This window comes from Haliotis rubra, unplaced genomic scaffold, assembly GCF_003918875.1.
Source record: "Haliotis rubra isolate DU_JTF1 unplaced genomic scaffold, ASM391887v1 Scf121, whole genome shotgun sequence".
In the NCBI taxonomy this organism is placed as follows: Eukaryota; Metazoa; Mollusca; class Gastropoda; order Lepetellida; family Haliotidae; genus Haliotis; species Haliotis rubra.
Genome location: NW_025765126.1, coordinates 786,060 through 806,441, shown reverse-complemented (window position 1 = coordinate 806,441; position 20,382 = coordinate 786,060). Strand labels below are relative to the sequence as shown.

At 39.7% G+C, this 20,382-nt stretch overlaps 1 protein-coding gene across 4 annotated transcripts in view; it reads right to left on the bottom strand.

Moving 5' to 3' along the window:
* LOC124264958 (myotubularin-related protein 6-like) overlaps positions 1 to 20,382 on the bottom strand; it is an 88,317-nt gene that overhangs the window by 42,561 nt on the left and 25,374 nt on the right. For all 4 annotated transcript variants that reach the window (XM_046699754.1, XM_046699762.1, XM_046699745.1 and 1 more), the window contains exon 2: positions 6,637 to 6,753. In XM_046699754.1, coding sequence (XP_046555710.1) covers positions 6,637 to 6,753 — 117 coding nt within the window. The remainder of the gene's footprint in view (positions 1 to 6,636; positions 6,754 to 20,382) is intronic.

Sequence of the window (20,382 nt, the reverse complement as noted above, 5' to 3'; positions counted from 1 at the left end):
CCCCTACATGAAACATAAGAAACACTGAAATCATGTAGAGTACTGTAAGAAAAATGTAATGATTATGTTCGTAACTATAACTCTATGTTTCTTGTTGAGAATTTGGTATAGTGGATATTATTGTGTATGCGTCAGGATGCAATACATATTTTGTGTGCATTCATTCTACATATCTGTGTGTACTAGATGCACATTTCAGTGTAGGGATAAACATTTTGACTGCTTTGTAGCAACTCAGTATTCAGTCATAATCTCCATATGAACTCTGTCTACAGAATTACACAAATCAACATTACTTGACTTGTCATCTTCTCTTTTAAATGTCCCTCAGACTGATGTCCTGCTTGGGCAGTCTTGCAAGGAACAACAATCACATTAGAAAATATCTAGAAAATACCTACTTCAAATTTAGTTTCTCAAACAGTTAGCTCTTAAACTAGCATCATAACCAAACTTTACAGCCACATTATTTGTTTTACACAAACTCTTGCCCTTGTAGAAAAATCCTAGATGAATCCTCTTGGTGCTGTAGAAATCAAGTGTAAGTCATTAAAGCCTCACAGTAGATGTCTTCACAGAGGAGGAAAGATGATTGATGTTAGCTGCAAGGCCATGAGAAGATCAGACACCAGACAATTCTGGGGGGATAGGAAGGAATTGATTTGGAGTAAGAATAGAAATGTTGTACCAGTATCACGCAACCGGCAGTTGTTCAAGTCCAGACCCTTCTAACACTATCACTGTGTATATGAATAAACCAATGCAATGTACTGCCAACTTGGAAACTTCATGGTTTTTACACGAAAGTGAAATGTAGTTTAAAGCAATTAGTATCACATGCAATTCCCTTTCAAAACAAAGTGATTGTCAAGAATGATTGATCATGATTCTAAATTTCAAATTCTGGTCATGTACTACTTAAAGTACTGACATAAACACACCGGGATGTACAACCTCGGCTACCCGTTGGAACAACGTTTCCTAATACCAACAGTCCTACTACCTTGAGTGGCTACAGTCCTTGCGTTTCCACCATCATTCAGACAATCCTACACTATGGATTTGAAAATTTAGAATCCTAGGATACAATGTTTATATAACTGACACATAATCAACAAGATACTTCTGTACCGAATCCATCCCTGCTGACCACCTGAAAATGAACCATCTCTACTATGTCTAAGCATGCCCCAAATCAAATGATTTTTAAGACACTAAGTTGACTGAATAGCCATACTGGTTTCCTTAAACAAATCCTTTCAGGTCTTATAGCAAGAATGCCTACATAATCCCAATCCCTTATCCCAAATATCTATATCTCCTAATGGCAGGATGATATAAGTCGTATTTCCCCACCAGGCAGGCTGACATTAAGTGGCTACTTGTACCTGACATCTTAAGTGACTACATACCTGTAATCATGACACCTGCCCCTGAGGCTTCCATTACTATATTCCAGGCTTGCTGTCAACTTGTGACATGAGCAAACTGAACATATAGAAGCTATTCCATAACTGTTCTGTTACACTCAGTAAGTATTTCAACTCATGGGAACAACTACAAAGCTTGAATAAGCTCTCTGATCAAGAAAGCAATTTGGATATATAACAGTAGATAGTCATTGCACATGTTACTCTGGAAAACTCACTGATCTTGTTCCAAAGTTATCAATTGTGGACTCCAGACTGGTCTTGTTCCTGATGCTAAGATAACTCAAGTTTCCAGACAGACATATTGAGTTTCAGGTCTGTTCATCTTCTTCGGCATCGACTGTTTGGCATCCGCAATGTGGTACAGTTTTCTTTAAATCTGGTCATGATATAGGAGAATGCTCCAGCAAAATTAGATAAACCCATTAAAACTTCATAATGACATTTGCCAAATGCCTCCTAGTGCTGCTTAGGTAATGTTTAGAGAGTATGGTAACATAAGTTAAAACAAATGTGAACATTTCCTTGTGCCATTTGTCTTTTTAGCAAATTCACTCTTACAAGTTTATATAAAGATAATGGAAAAGTAATTGTTGTGATGACTAAAACATACATTATCTCCACGTAACTAAGGTAACCAAGTTTGGGATATGATGGAATGGTGTTGCTCTGGTTCTATCAAACGAGTTTCCATCCAACGTCCCTGGTACAACATCATGTACACATCATTCTGTGACTGACTCACATACACAAACAAGCACAAATCACAACTGCTTATAGCTTGAAAATATATTTACTTGCAGAGAACAGAGAATATACTACAGTCAAATCCCGATGAGTCGAATGCCAGTGTCTCGAATATTATGCATAACTCGAAGTACCTGTTGGTCCCGACCATTCCCTGTTATAGTTGTCATCATTTGAATACCGGTTACACGAATTCGTCTCATAAATACACACGATGACTCGAGAATGAAATTTGGTCCCATGAGATTCAAACAACAGCAATCTTGTATACATAAGCCGAAGTCAGTCAATGAGAAGTTGATTTGTGTAGCAAACTGATCAAATTAACAAACCAGCGCAGCTCACACCTTTCCGCCATTTACGGGTGAGTTCAAAAGGCAGGGGGCGGTGGGGTAGCCTAATGGTAAAAGCGTTGGCTCGTCACCCGAAGACCCGGGTTCGAATCCCCACATGGGCACAATGTGTGAAGCCCATTTCTGGTGTCCCCCGCCGTGATGTTGCTGGAATATTGCTAAAAGCGGCGTAAAACCAAACTCAGTCAGTCAAAAGGCAGATTAGTGATTTTACGGAAATCACTGTCTGTGCTAATCAGACTGGAACTGATAAGGTGCCCCTATTAGTGATATGGAAATCATTAGATAAACAAATGCTTAGGTGGAGGAATTAGGACTGGATCATCTTTTTTCTACCCTCATAGACATACCTATGTCTCGAATACATCGATAAGATGAATTTATTACTTGGTCCCCAGCGATTCGACTCATCGGGATTTGACTGTATATTAATGCCTGAAAAATATCAGCCTTAATTATCTACCAATATAGATTCCATTGGGTGTTAAAGGCAAGATAAAGGTGAAAATTACATCAATGGTTCACTGAACAACTGAGATGACAGCAGATGTTCGCAAAAGGGATAAGCTTGCCCCGATCTATGGGTAGCACCCACCACTCACAGAATTTGTATAAAATGGTAAGCATTCGATTATCTGTGCCTAACTCCTCTCAGCAACTTCCCTGTAAGAGTCATTCTGAATTCATTATTCTGAAATGTTGAAGTTCAGTGCTGTCACTGTGCACGTACACCAGACTTCAGTCCACAAATTCAGCTGGACTAATGAAGCCTGGTCACCATGCAGGGATGGAATTTACTCCTTCCCTACACAAAATATCCAGTGCTGTGGCAGTCTCTCATGGCAGTTTTACGCAAGAGGCTTGGCGTGACATTAACCAGCTAACCCGATTGACCTTATCCAAAAGGCTTTCCAGTGAGATTCTTCTTCCAATTTGGTATCACTTCCAAGTCTGCAGGCTACCACTCCGATTTGTCACATATAAATACACCACTGACTCATGAACTGGCCAGGTTAGGATACAGAATACATCTTCCTTCTTCAGTTCATGAGTATGTCGTTGCAAAGGCAGACAACTGTCATCTGAAGGATTATTTCATATTATATATTAGCATTAGACTGATGTCCAGGATGGAACCATAACTTGTTCAGTCCCTTTGAGTCAGATGTCAGACAACTGAAAGATTCTCTTGTTCACCTGGGAACTGTTTCTTCGGCTAAATAGTGCAAGCATGGCTGGAGGTCGTTTTTTAAAGTGTACAGAGTGATTCTATCATTTCACTTTTCCACAAAGACTGACACTGTTTCTGTATGTGATGCCCAAAAGGAACTATGATTACCAGGATCCATCTAGACCTAGTCTGAGGCTAATATTGTTCCCAAGCCTACAGCAAGTGTCAGTTAAAACTCCCACATGAAAAATGTTTGTTTAAATAGTTTTATCTAGTTTTATGTCTTTGTGGAGGTAACCTGTGTATCACTGGTACCAAGGCCTACTAAGACAAAGAGACTATGCTGCCATGTTATTAATGAATACAATGTTAAAATACTTCAGAACTAATAGTTAGTGACTATGGTCTTACGCCGTTTTTAGCAATTTTCCAGCAATTTCATGGCGAGAGACACCAGAAATGGGCTTCACACATTCTACCCATCTGGAGAATTGAACCAGGGTCTTTGGCGTGACAAGTGAACTCTTTAACCACAAGGCTATCCCACCGCCCCTCAGAGCTGAGAACAATAGAAACTAGTTTGAACTAAGGGCACTTATTATCAAATCCTAGATGAATCCCTGTTATTACATACTATTACTAACCATAAAAACACTTTGGCAGTATGTGTGTGTTTATGTTAATGACAGTTTTATTTTTGGAGACTCTGCCAAAGTCCGAAGATGTTTTGTCAGGTATAGGGGAATAATAGCTTGAGCCCGACCTGGAAACCAGCCAAGTCCTTTGCTTCCTTCAAAGCAGGGCATGAAAGTTCTGTGGTAATTGCTGACTTGAGGGTGAAGCTCCATAACACAAATGTAAAGTCAGCTTTCAATCCCAGCACAGATGATGACCTTCCACACAACTGAGAATGCATTGTACCGACCATGAGAAAATTTCCCCGAAACTCTGGAAAACCTGCATGTGTGTCTCAGCTCATCAACTCCGCAGACGAAGTTTGATGACGGTCTTAGAAATGCAGTGAACAAATATATTCATTGAAAACACTAGTGGGTCTATATTGATGAAATCTGGAAGGCAGCATATTCAATTCCCTACATATATATCACATGTGTCAGCGTTACAGATTAGATTCTTTAAACATTTACTATTCTCAGTACGACTTTTTACTGTGTGTATTCTTAGTTACTATTTCCAAAACAGGAAAAAAGAACTTCCCTCTGATGCCATTTCCTATCTTTAACATCAATTCTTGATTCTAAGAGGATCAGAGAAAATGATCAGCGATCTCATACAACTCCATGAAAGAAACAACTACATCATTAGGTCTTAATTAAGGCTGTTTCACAATGGCGCATTGGACAGTAGCTCGCTGAAAGAGATGACACTCTTTCAAGCGTCAGCCACATTCACAATTCATAAACATCATTACCGAGGGTGAGCCAGGGTAGGAAACCATTTACAGTCACTGAGTGGAGACTACTCATCCATGGTATTGTCAACAAACCAGGAACTACGAAAATGTGAAACACTTTGAATGGTAACCTATTGGGTAAAAAAATAGTCAAGATTGTCCAATAGAAAATTGGACGACACAGACTCCTTTGAAGAAGATTCAGTATTGATTTCCTGAATAATTCAACCAGACTGAATCAATGTCATTGATTTCATCTTTAAGCTCCGAATTTCCATCATGACTGAATCAAGACATATTTCATTTAGGGACCACCATGATAGTCAAAGTGCTCCTCACTGACACACCATGTCCAAATCAAAACACGGGCTTCTGACAAGGCTTTGATCAAGAGTCTGCTTCCACTCGAGAACTTCATGTAATAAGTCTTGCTCCGAGATGAGGGCATTTCTTTACTTTCAATCATTTTCAAGACAGAAAGGACAAAGTGATTAATACCTAACAGGAAATTAAGTTTGATCTTGAGACTGCAACACAGGGAAGTCAGATAGAAGCTGTCAAAACCCAGGCTGTGTTAATAACTCTCAGCTATTTGTGGACAGGGTTACATTCCAACTTTGAGCTTTGATGCTTGAACAGGTATAAATTTAGCATAAAAACCTTTTGAAATCATCCATCAATCATCCATCGACACATCAACAATTATATTCCATAATGATGCAATAGGTTTGTTATAAATGAACCAAATTATCTGAAATTGAAAACAAGATGTGATCATAAGCTACAGTGTGGGTCCTCTATAACATGACATCTTCATATATGAGTGACATAATTCCTTGAATGCAAACTTCTTATCATGTGAAGTGATTTCTTCAGAGATGCAAACATTGTGTGAAGTTGAACAGTGAAGTTACAATTCTGATATTTTGGAACAGCTTGCCTTGTTACCGTGTTCTCGTAGATAATGCCTGGGGCTTGATAAAGTTTGGAGTTCTAAAGGTATGTTACCAGGCGAAATCTCTGCCAAAAGCAACATGTAGCATTTTAACAGACTTGACCCTATTATCAGTGTTTACCATTCTGATAAAATGCCCGTCTGCTCAAAAGGTTGCCAGCCCACATCCTTTTATTATGGACTGAAAAGTAACAACAAATAACAACAGAAGAGAATATTACGAGATGATGCATCGCTCTTTTATACATGGAATAATTATAACAAATTTTCTATGACAATCCTATTCGGTAATAATGTAAAGGATTATTACCAAGGATTTCATTTAATAATTTTTTTAAATTAACTACCTAAATCTTTACCAAGGATTTCCGCCAGATCATTAGATGTGCCTAAAGCAAAAGTCAAACATGTGGGGCAAAAACAACCCGTCTCACACTGGTGGCCAACTCGTGTTTTATAAAAGCTTGTGGTGAGGTGGAGATTAAACAAATCAGCAAGACCAAAAGAAACTTGATAAACACTGGTCTGGGCTAGGTATAAACCAGGAAGAAGTATATTACACCTACCCATGTTTCTCGCTTGCCAGCATTGTCGACAAAGATTAGATGTGTTGTAGTTAGGTAGAGGGTGCCAACCACGGGCTTCCTCGCATTGAAGCGGTCCATGAGCTTGACATTCTCCACCTGAAACACAAACACACATATATACTACCATGTCACAGGAGAAAGTCACTGCCGAACACTAGTAGGGAAGGATACTCTGTCACATCATATCACACTTGGGCACATCATACCATACTGTATGTCATGTCTTCTTAATGGGTACCATCATATGATAAAGGGTCACATGTACAAGATCACATATAATGCAGAGGCACATCATACAATTCTGGATCACATCATATGACTTGGGTTACGTTATATTATACTTGAGCACATCATACAATTAAGCGATACATATACAAGATCACATCATATGATAAAGGGTAATTTATACAAGATCACATAATATGATACAGGGGCACATAATATGATAAAGAATCATATATATACAAGATCACATCATATGATAAAGGGTAATTTATACAAGATCACATAATATGATACAGGGGCACATAATATGATAAAGAGTTATATATATCCAAGATCACATCATATGATAAAGGATCATATGATACAGGGGCACATCATATGATAAAGAGTCATGTATACAAAATCACATATGATACAGGGGCATTTGAAAAACAAGCATCACATATACAAGACCACATCATATATAATATACCATCACATCATACAATGCTGGGTCACATCACAATTTCTGAATCACACCAGTGTTACATTATATGATGCTGGGTCACGTCACATGATACAGGGTCAACCATAATGCAACAGAGGAAGCACCTGAATGAGTAGTCCAGAAAAGGCCATTACATCATCAATTTAGGTTTCTGAATTATAGCATGAGCATGTCACATTGTGAACAAAAACAAAGTGTTTTGTCAGAATACTGACCTGAACACATCATAAAACAAGTGTTTGCCACTGATATGGCAATGTCCCCCGCTGCTAAGGAATTGAATATCTATATTTACTACTTTTTATTTTTGGGTCACATACAAGATGCCTGAAATGACTGGCGTCTGCATAATCACCCAATGTAGGCTGTCAACATACTTGAAACATTGGGTGCAATGTTTTATCAGATATCCGCTTAAAAAGCGGTCAAAGTATCGTGGTGACCTTGAAGATAAGGTCAAGGTCACCCAAATAGACTGGTGTCTGTGTAATACTCCATGCTGTCACCAAATTTGAAGACATGGGTACAACAGTTCATGAGGAACAAGAGTTGGAAAAGTGGTCAAAGTGTCGTGGTGACCTTGAAAATAAGGAGTCAGCAAATAATGTGTCTGCGTAATCCCTAATGTAGGCTGACACCATGAAGACATTGGGTACAACAGTTCTGAGGTCGCGTGAACAAGAGTTGGAAAAGTGGTCAGAATCTCGTGGTGACCTTGCAAATAAGGTAGGTCACGCAAATCACTGCGTGTCTGCGTATAAATGTAGGCTGACACCTTGAAGTCTGGGCAACAGTACAAGCAACAAGAATCGGACATACACATACACACTTAAGGACGCTGCCATAATACATAGTCCTTAAATATTCTCAAGCACAAAAATATCGTTAATCTGCCTCAATTTCATCTGTCCTCATTCCTCACCAAGGAGAAACACCAGCTCCTTGAACAACTACCTGAGAGCCAGCTTATCTGTCCATACATTTCACATTCAATGTCCCATACATAAGGGTGTAAAATATGCTTGAAATGATCCATATAGACTAGTGAGAGTGAGAAGAGTTTGAAACGTTTGCATTAAGATTAAGAGAGGGAAGAAATGCACAATGCCATCTGTGCCATGCAGTGTAAATCTGAAGCACCCTATGGATCATCTGGATGGCACTGACTATGATGCATCCTCGAATTAGCACCTACTTTAGCCAAACTGTCTCTGCCCTATCTGATCGAGACAGTGGGGACAACAGATTAGTCTCGTTCATGCATTTGAGAATGGAAAGATCATTACCCATCTCTCCAGTAATCACTTCAACGATGAACATGAATACTGGTGACCTGATCAGTCCAGTAAGCCCCAAGAGGGTGTCTGAAAGACCCAACTAAACTGACACTGATAATATCCACTGGCATCATGTATGCATTAGCTGAAGTCAGGCAGGCAAATGCTATCGTTCCTCTGGCAGCAGTGAGTGTACAGAAGACTTAGATCCACAAAGATGTTTTTATATCAATTTCACCCTACATTTATTGCACTTAATTTGGCACCACATTACACCCCCGTTCCAATTCTTCACCAAACCAGCCATTTAACAAACACTGTGTCCTCAGACACAAAATTGGAAATAATTGATTGCTTGTTCCCAAGGCAGTGGCCATAGATTAGTACAGATCTGGTTTATAAACCCGAACCAATCCACATATCCAGGGGAAGATCATCTCATTTCCCGGCCACACGGAAACACTCTGTCTCTCAGCCTCTATGTTTGGGCTGACAGTCCAAAGAAAGTCTCGCAACATGAAACACCAGTAGGTGACTTTGATAACAAAACCTCTCAGTAGTCAAACTTCTAGCAATGGTTGAATTGGAAAATAAAGAGGAAACTCCACTTCCTATTGTGCTTTAGGTGACATTATCACGGTGATATTGGACACAGTTTACTCATCACCAACTACTTAGGTCCTTATAGCAACATATTTGTGTCTTCGTGTCAACATATTTGGTGATTTGGGTCTTATCAACATATTTGGGGTGTCAACATATTTGGGTCCTTATAGCAACATATTTGGGTCTTCGTGTCAACATATTTGGGTCCTTATAGCAACATATTTGGGTCTTCGTGTCAACATATTTGGGTCTTTGTGTCAACATATTTGGGTCTTTGTGTCAACACATTTGGGTCTTCGTGTCAACATACATATTTGGGGTCCTTGTATCAACATATTTGGGTCATATTTTGTATCAACATATTTGGGTCCTTGTATCAACATAATGGGTACTTGTATTAACATATTTGGGTCCTTCATAATGGGGTCCTTTTGCATTAACATATTTGGGTCAACTTGTATCTTGTAACATATTTGGGTCCTTGTATCAACATAATGGGTACTTGTATTAACATATTTGGGTCCTTGTATCAACATAATTGGGTACTTGTATCAACATAATGGGAACTTGTATTAACATATTTGGGTCCTTGTATCAACATAATGGGTACTTGTATTAACATATTTGGGTCTTTGTATCAACATAATGGGTACTTGTATTAACATATTTGGGTCCTTGTATCAACATAATGGGTACTTGTATCAACATAATGGGGTCCTTGTATCAACATAATGGGTACTTGTATTAACATATTTGGGTCCTTGTATCAACATAATGGGTACTTGTATTAACATATTTGGGTCCTTGTATCAACATAATGGGTCTTGTATTAACATATCATAGGGTCCTTGTATCCTTTGTATCAATCAACATAATGGGTCCTTGTATCAACATATTTGGGTCATCATGTCAACATATTTGGGTCCTTGTATTAACATGGTTTGGGGCAGGGCCTAACAGATATCATGTAACTACTGGAAATTAGTAGGCTAGAAAAGTAGTGTTTATATGACACCTTAAACTACATGATTGTCACCACTAGTACTTACAGATATGTTCTCAGGTGGCTAGTGTTTATATGTTTGTGTAAATCGACACACCCTTTCCATAACCATAGGAATTTCATTCTAAGATTCTGACCATGTAATGTAATGACACTAAGTTCATGAATCACTATCACATACTAGTGATATTAGGAAATGAAGGAATCCCACCCAAACCTTAAATCTGTTGTAATCTGTCTCCGTGGAACACAAACAGAACGCCCTAGCACTTCCAACAAGTACAGTTCCATCCTGTAGCAACAGATTACTTACTGCAATGTGTGCGATGACGTTTCGGTGTAAGTACTAACACCGTTATCATTCAAGTGATCCGTGATTGATAACCGTGTTAGTATCTATACCGAAACATCGTACTCATTGCAATAAGGAAGTTGACTATCCATAGAAATTGGTCTTCCTTCATCTTTACAACTTCTAAAATGCCTCTCAAAGAAACATATTACGTAGTATTCCACATTACATATTACATAGGACAGAGATGGAGACTGCAACAAATCCACTTTCAGGTGAAGGTGATACCTATCACAATATTGGGTAAGTATAAATACTGGGCCATGACAACAGTAACAAGTCAGCTGGTATTATGTACTATTCAGCATATCCAGTGACACAATAACTAAATATACTTGACATGTTTGGAACATGTTGACGGTGTAATTTAGTATTCATGTAGACCACTGGACACATGATTATAAAATTCAACATATCCGAGTTTTGATTATGATCTGCCTTGGATATATTCCATTTTGCTTTGCTAAATAACACCAAAATGCAAGTAAAAACATTCTTTTTTTCAAAATTCATGAATACTCAAGCCTTGGCTATATTCCATTTTGCATAACTCGCTTTGCTAAATAACACTCAAATGCAAGTAAAAGCATTCCTTTTTGAAAATTCATGAATACTCAAGTCTAGTGCATAAGGAACTGAACTCATGAAAGGATATGGTTTTCGTTACAGAATAAATGAATATATCAGCCTTACTAGAGACTAAGGGATCGTGGGGTCCCTGCAGCAAGCCCTTTGTCATGACCCTTAACACTCAGTTTCAACATGATATAAGCTGAAAATAAGTTTGATGATCAACAAGTTCTTTTCATAACCCTAATGTTACAAGCTATAAATTAAGAGAACATACACTCAAATACCACAGACTACCTGAAAAAGGCCAGGACATATTTAATACAAACAGAGTTGGAGAGACTTCAGCCCGTATTCCCCCTTAAATTTAATTCTAGTCAAATCATATCACCTCAATATATATTACGATGAGGAATAAGGATGAGTTTTAGCATGTTTCTTTAATTGTATCTGAACATACTGAAAGGCATATTCAACTTCTGAATATGCCACTCAAAGAAAGTTTTCCCCTACATTAAAATTTAGGGGGGATACGGGCGGAAGTCTTACCACCACAAATGGGTTTCACACATTGTATCCATGTGGGGAATCAAACCCGGATCTTATGCATAACAGGCGAACTCTTTAACCACTAACTGACTAAGCTACCCCATTGCCTTAGGACACACAAGATATGTGCTGCCCTTGTGAGCAGTGCTCCTGCTGGACGGGCCAGGGAGACAGAGGAAGGCCAATACAGTCCTGCTGGACGGGCCAGGGAGACAGAGGAAGGTCCACACAGAACAACTGTTGAGGACACACAAGATATGTGCTGCCCTTGTGAGCAGTGCTCCTGCTGGACGGGCCAGGGAGACAGAGGAAGGTCCACACAGAACAACTGTTGAGGACACACAAGATATGTGCTCCCCTTGTGAGCAGTGCTCCTGCTGGACGGGCCAGGGAGACAGAGGAAGGCCAATACAGTCCTGCTGGACGGGCCAGGGAGACAGAGGAAGGTCCACACAGAACAACTGTTGAGGACACACAAGATATGTGCTGCCCTTGTGAGCAGTGCTCCTGCTTGACGGGCCAGGGAGACAGAGGAAGGTCCACACAGAACAACTGTTGAGGACACACAAGATATGTGCTGCCCTTGTGAGCAGTGCTCCTGCTTGATGGGCCAGTGAGACAGAGGAAGGCCTACGCAGAACAAGACATACTAGTTGACTCCTAAATTACAACCAAACAGGGCTTGACAGGTGTTATTAAGCTGAAACACAGGAGCAGACAAGCGTAGGTTATCGTGACTACAGGTCAGGCAGGCTGGCCTGGACAAGTCAAGTTAGGTTAATTGAGACCTACAAACACCAGGGGGACTCAGCTGTAATTAGTTGTAGGTTAATACGGGCACTTGGTGGCACTCTTCATCTGTGTGATGATGTCTTTAGAGGAACATCCCCTTCTGATAGTTGAGACCATGACAATCTCAGCGTAATGATGTCTTTAATGGAACATCCTGTACTGATAGTTGAGACCATGACAAATAGTTGGTTAACATTCTATTCCCTACCAATTCACAGAAGAGGTACATAAATCAGCAGTATTAGACACATGGCTTCAGCCCTCTCCTGTTCTTAATCACTGCCTAAGAACTCACTGCATGGAAGATGTAAGCATTCTGAAAATGTCATGTTGTGTTTTGCAGTGCTGTGTCGACTGTAGCACTATAAGACAGCAGAGTAAAGTCACACCACCCGTACAAAAAAGATGACTGACATAAAATCATACATTAACCTTTCTACAGTAGAAAAGCAGTTAGCAAATAGTTCTTTTCATTAAGACACTTTTCTTCTGAACAAGTGAACTTTCACAATAAAACATGCCAATACTCTTGAAATAACTTTGAAACCCATACTAATCCAAACTACAATTATTCCGGAAAACATGACATAAATAACCCTTTTAGCAAAAGAATGTGAGTTATCCATGCATGAACCTGTAAATCAATGACTGGACAACATATTTATAATTTTCCCCAATTATCTATAGATTGTGGCATTGCTGACCTCACCTGATGAGTGTTATTACAATGGGCAGGTGCTTGTCATGCAATGCACATCAATATTTCAGGTGTTCTCCCAAACATTGCCAGCCTCAGTGTTAAGTCTATTGGTTCCTTCCCATTGATTAGTCAATAAAAAACATACTTAAAGATTTCCTCTCAGTCATGGCGATAAAGTTGAATGAGTGAATACACACTCAACTTGGCTGTTTTCAAACTAAAGATTCTTGGAATCCTGAGGATTGTGTCATCGTATTCCACAGAAAATGGATTCCCTAGTTCTCTCAAGAGGTCGATGCCAAACAATGATCTTTTTCAAATACTCATTCAGAGATGCACATGAAAATTAAACAATCCACTCTAAAACTCCTTTGTCAATCAAATTGAACATGAACCAGTTGTAACATGCACATACATATATAGAGCACACTTGATAGCTTGCATGTTGATGGTATAATAATAATCTATCAGGCAATGCTGCTTCATCCTCAAGAGCTGGGCAGCAGAGTTCCAGAGGGGAACAGAGAGCCTTGATGATGATCCAAGATGATGGAGGCCAAATACATTAAGCACAACGTTCATAAAATAGATCACAAAAATAGAGATGATCAACATTTCCTCAGACGCCACATATCTCTCACCTCTTTCTGAGGAAGGAACTAGGCATGACAAAGACTTCAGTATGCTGGTTTCCAAGTCTCTGACTTTTGATCAGAGGCTCTCCAGGTTCATCAAATCTTTGGAAAGTCATGTGATGTGTGATCAGACCCTGCTGATTTTGTAGAACAATCTGTAACCATGGACTTGTCTTTGGTTCACCACTATTACTAGTATCAGACCAAACAACACCCACAACAGGGGGGAATATCCATGTCTACACCTCAGAAGAAGGCACCTTTGTCCCTTCATCTGGACAGGTGATACAGCTGGTTTGTGTATTCCACAGTGATCCTACTGATCTACAGCCTCTCCAAGGGTTAGACCAACATGGCCAGTATTATTCTTCTCTGCTTGAGTGACTGTGAGAGGATACCAAGGCTAAATGATGTGGAAACTCACTAAAGTGTACCGGTATGTTCCACTGCAGAAGTCTTGTCATCACAGTTGCAATACATGACTGTGGTTTGGATCTGATTGAACTTAATCCATATTCACCAGATCTGGCACAATGGACTTCCAGCTCTGCCAAAACAGAAAAACTAACTGTTTGGAAAGCAGTTTGCAAATGACGATGATGTCATTTCTGCTGTTGTGGGTCACACCGACAGGAGGAAGCCTTGATGAAAACACTCCAGCATTGTCGGCAGGATATGAGGTTATTATGTAGAAGAATAATGAGGAACAACTCCATTAATGTAGATCCATCATGGGTAAGTTCAGAAAGTTTTAGCCACCCTGTAACTGAAACTTCATCAGAGACTGTAACTCCTGCACTTCTTACATTAACCCCCTCTTTGCCTCACTTCATAAACTGTGATTCATGACATCTTTATTTGTCCAAGTGTCACACAATGTCAAAAAAGGATACCCTTCCTTCCATTTCAGTTTTGAAAGCAGTAATTAAAGGAGGGAGTTCTTATGATTGTCTGCCACTCTCAGGAAATACACACAAGCCTTGTCACGGAAGCTGCTGAATGAAATGTGGATTGAACTTCTGCTCTCTCAGATTTCATTTATGATTTATTGTGGGCTTAATCATGATTATTCACATCACTTTCCTTTTTTCATTTATTCATTTAACTCAATTGAATTTAATCTTGGTCTCTCTTATCACTGATTATGAACTTGTCGATCTTTCTGCAAAAGAGCCAGAGTTATATAGAATGGTGAAAATGTGCGCCTGTGGACTTAGAGGTGGTTTCTGTCCTTGTTTGACAATTCTACAGAACCATACCTCAGATTCAAGGCACCAACATCTGTATAGGTTCAATCAATATAACCATTGCTTTAACCTCCACCACCCTGGGGCTGTAATTTGGCCCTCTCCCAATAGTCACATGTATGCCCAAATATATCTAACATGACTTGACAGACACAGACATAATCCCTCACCAGTACTTATAGGCTAAATTGTTGTCTCAGCACATGATCTGAAGAAATATTCTGAAAACACTTTTTCTCTCACAACTGAGCTTTATTTAAATCACACCATGTAACACAGCCAAACAAAATTTGACATCCAAGAGGCAAAATGTCAGACAAAATGAATGGCCAAGCTACAACATTGAGATATAACAACATGAACCTGTCAGTTGTTGTATGAACCTGCAGTGCCAGGTGTTGTATGAACCTGCAGTGTCAGGTGTTGTATGAACCTGCAGTGTCAGTTGTTGTATGAACCTGCAAGTTGTATGAACCTGCAGTGTCAGCTGTTGTATGAACCTGCAGTGTATATAACCTGCAGTGTCAGCTGTTGTATGAACCTGCAGTGACGGCTGTTGCAGTGTGTTGTATGAACCTGTGGCAGCAGTTGTATTAACCTGCAGTGTCAGCAGTTGTATGAATCTGTGTTGGCTGTTGTATGAACCTGTGTCAGCTGTTGTATTAACCTGCAGTGTCAGCAGTTGTATGAATATGTGTCGGCTGTTGTATGAACCTGTGTCAGCTGTTGTATTAACCTGCAGTGTCAGCTGTTGTATGAACCTGCAGTGTCAGCTGTTGTATGAACCTGCAGTGTCAGCTGTTGTATGAACCTGTGTCAGCTGTTGTGTGCAGCTGTGTATGAACCTGTGTCAGCTGTTGTATGAACCTGCAGTGTCAGCTGTTGTATGAACCTGTGTTGGCTGTTGTATGAACCTGTGTCAGCTGTTGTATTAACCTGCAGTGTCAGCTGTTGTATGAACCTGTGTCAGCTGTTGTATGAACCTGCAGTGTTAGTTATTGTATGAACCTACAGCATATGAACATCCAGAACTTGTATCAGGTAAGAGTAATCAAAGTGAGAGTCAGTATTGACAATATCGATATACCATTTACTCTATGAACTGAACATGAGGAATGAAATGTCAGGTGTGTCGACACAAAGCAAATTACATTGAACACAGATCCCTGGCAAACATCCCAGGCCATCAGGACATGTATCCCTCACTCGACTAATTTCTCCCCAGCTTCGCTCCTCATCAATACAGCCCAATGCAAACAACACAAGATCAGGCTATCACAACACAAACCTCCCCATTGAGCAGGACGAATATGTCATCCCACTTTGATAAACTCGTACAAGCTGTTTGTGTCAACTCAACGAGACGGGCAGAAGCCAATTGGACTGATGTGCAGCCAAAGTAAAGATCTACGTATTGAACCAGGACTGAAGAGTGTTGGTCATCCATCACTGACCTGCTGACTCATATCGGGGCCACTGTCAATCTTCATATGGTCATTGATTTCCACCACAGGAACAGGATGGATGATTGTTGGTTGGGAACAAATTTTTCGTCATTTCACCATGATAACAAATTGTACTCAAGGTTTTGACCATTGTACATGAGTTGGATCTAAAGTCATTATTTTGATTACATGTATAATCTATAAGACCTCCTTTCCTGATGGATGAAGTGGTTGACAGTGAATTCGTGTTTCCATTGATTGTACAGTGACTATTCCACTCTGCCAATCCCTTTCTAGTCATTATTTAAACTGGTGAATCACATTTCTGGTACAGTAGTCTCGGACTGTTAAATCACAATACACAAACACATTGCCATTATGTTACATGACATGTACAGCAGAGTCATGGAATAAAGGAAAATAATCACAGGGAGGAAGCAAGTGAGTGGTCCGTGAGGGAGTCAGTGATTGGTCAGTGAGTGAGGGAGTGTGTGCAAGCATGTTATCATTGTTTAACACCACTGTTGGTATAATTTCAGTTATATTACAGAAGCCTGGGAATAATTAAACCAAGGTTAGGAATATAAGGTTGACAGAACAAGCAATGAGCCAGTCAGTCAAGATAATGATTCAGTCAGTTAAGTGAAAGGATCCAAAACAATTCTGTCGGTCAGATGAAGAGGATCCACAATGACAGTGACACCCAATAACAGACCGTCTTGCTTATGATGTTGTGATCCCCAAATCCCCAGATTATTGCAAAGCTGTATGTAACTGAAACTTGAAACTTGAAACTTGAAACTCAAAACATGTCAGACTGAAAACTAGAGTCCATGTGATCCTTAAACCTGCTGATGAAACCTTACTGGGTATAACTGACATATGCTTCACTAACATATCATAATGTCCGGCATGCAATGATGTGTATAACTCATTGGTCTCTACTGCTTGTCTTGAAACTCATGCTCAATGCTTCTTTATGCTTGAAAACGGTATAAGTATCGATACCGAAACGTCGCTATTATACAATAAAGAAGTTGATGATCCATAAAGACTTGTCATTCCTATTTCTTTAGCCATTGTTTGGTAGAACAGACAGACTAATCATATTTCTGATACAGAGGATGCTATTGATAGTCCCCCAGAACAATCTGATTAAATCCCTCATCAGGCTTTTCATCTTGTGAAAAGCTGTCAAAACCATAACCGAGAATAACGCCACAGAAAACAGTCCCTTGCAACCTAATGCCAGACAGCCATGGCAGAGTGTGCCACCTGTGGTCCAAGTTGTCAGCTATTCCTATCATTCATTGCTAGTTGATCATGGGTCTAAAGCTCAAGGATTGATACTCTAACCAGGCCTACACACTCTGTTCATTGACGACACTTGTAGCAGGTGAAGGAAGTCTATATTTAGCCTGCATATTAATGAAACATAGTTATTTAGATTGCCTTGCGGAATACCAATAGGTATGCCAATGTTGTGTGATTGATTCCCAACACCTTCATTGCGGTTTTATGATGCAACCTGGTAACACGCTACATAATAAAGCAGGAAGGTGCTTCACAGAAATAGTCACTCTGGACATAATGCTAAACATGATCAATCAAAACAGATGCCTAATAGTATTAGTACAAAGCACTGTGGATATTATTAGGCAGATTTTACGATCCTACTACAGATGTGAAAATGACACCACATTTAGAGGCCTATAATCCACAAAGGGAATGATGGGTATAAAATCACTCCACTATCTGGGTATGGGACAACACATATCCGTAATGGGTACACCTACAGAATACCCGATACCTACCAGCCATATTGTTTAGTGTCATGTCACCCTAACCCTAACGCTAACCCTAAACCTTACCCTAACCCTAACCCTAAACCTTAAACCTTACCCTAACCCTAACCTTAAACCTTACCCTAACCCTAAACCTTACCCTAATCCTAACCCTAAGTAAACTCACGTGCTTTCAAAGATGGTGGAAGGTATCCGATATTCTGTAGTCTTACCCCGTAATGTATAAACTACCATTCTTGTTCTGTTCATTCTTGCCTTTCTGTTCATACCATATACTATACCTGTTCATACCATACTTGGTATGTTTTGTGTGACAATACATATCCGTAATGTATAGACTACTGGGTAAAGTGTTCTGTTCTGCAACTTTAGAAAATGAAACTGCGCCACTTGCACTTGACTGACACACACAAAATTGAAACAAAGACAGTCAGTGACATGTGACAAATTGAAATTTTTTATAAGACTTCTATGCCATTCCCAAATTGAAAAAAGTCTTGAATAGCAATCAATCAATGTCCTTAGAAGATGAACTGAAAACCTGAAACTGAACCCTGAAACCCTGAGAGTGAAAAACGTTGACAACACATGCGGCAATATTCAATTTCCATCAAGCCTGTACAGGACAACCACGTGGTCCACTGTGAGCAGTCCATGATTAGTTGACAGAGGCGGTGGCCACCCAATCCCCTAATGGTTCCCAAACAACCAGCTACACGCTACTTCACTCTAACTCCAAAACCCACAGACAGCAAACATCACCCGAGCTCAAACTACTGTTGGAAATTCTAGGTGCACGTCAACCTTCCACATTTTGTCTCTACAGTTTCAATCTAAGATCACCTAACAATGATACACTAGGAGATCTTGACAAGAACCCATGACTTTCATCACTAATTTCAAGCACTGACAATAGTTACCCAGCATAAATGGTTGTAAAAGGCATACCGGGGTTTTCCGAAAGCAAGCACAGGGCTTCTATATGGGAAATAGGGTTTTTGACAAGTGCACTTTGACACCAGATAGAAGCCCGGGCTTATATTCGGAAACATGGGCTTTTATTCGGAGTTTTTTTTAAAGTGACGAATGTGATTGTGCATCAAAGAGCAGTATGCACTGGATGTGCATGGAAAACCTTTTCAGTTGGCATGGAGTTGGGGCTTAGAACAGAGACTTGAAGGAGGGACCTGAAACCATCTTGGTGCCACAATCATTAGCTTCACTTTTTCATGGGGATGTGCAATCATTCCGTGATGGACTAAACTGGACGACGTGGAGCACTCGTGCTTCACTGCCTTTATTAATCTTCTCAGAGTGGCCATATTTGGCGTCACTCCATTACGCTAAATGCCCGTCAAGTTGGTAATTACATGTCAACCTCGGCACACGGACACGGCATGGATCTGAACTGGGGTTATCAAACAAAGATCGATTCCCTGGAAATCTTATTAAGATTTAGGTAAAGCAGTGGTCTGCCTACGCTCGTCAATCATCAGCTCATACCAGAGTTGTGATAAAAGTGTTGTCAAAAGTCTTATTGTCTTTAGTATTTACGCTCCAATCATACTCCTACTGAAGTAATGTCTGGACATAAACCAACCCCGGCAGTGCAATAGGGCCACTTCTCACACAAGGTTGCTAGGATAGGATTACGTTTCACACAATTTCACTCAATAACTAAACATTGACTACAATGCATTCATGGAAGGATAAGAGCAAAAACACTGTAATTCCGCAATTGGAATGGAAACATAAATGCAAAAAACATTTGTTTTGTTAGCAAAACAAATGCCTGGAAATCACTTGCAAAATACTTAATTATAGAAATCATTAAACCCACAGGAAGGCAGACAATTTTTATCAAGCAAAACAGGGTGATTAATAGAATGACAGTCAAGGGTAATTACATTTATTTCTCAAGTCACATTTTTCAATGAATACCATAATTTGTATCATTTTTGTGAGTTAGTTAATTTAGGATACTTTTCTCGCAGGTATGGAATTTTAGAAGGATTTTTTCCCAACACATCCA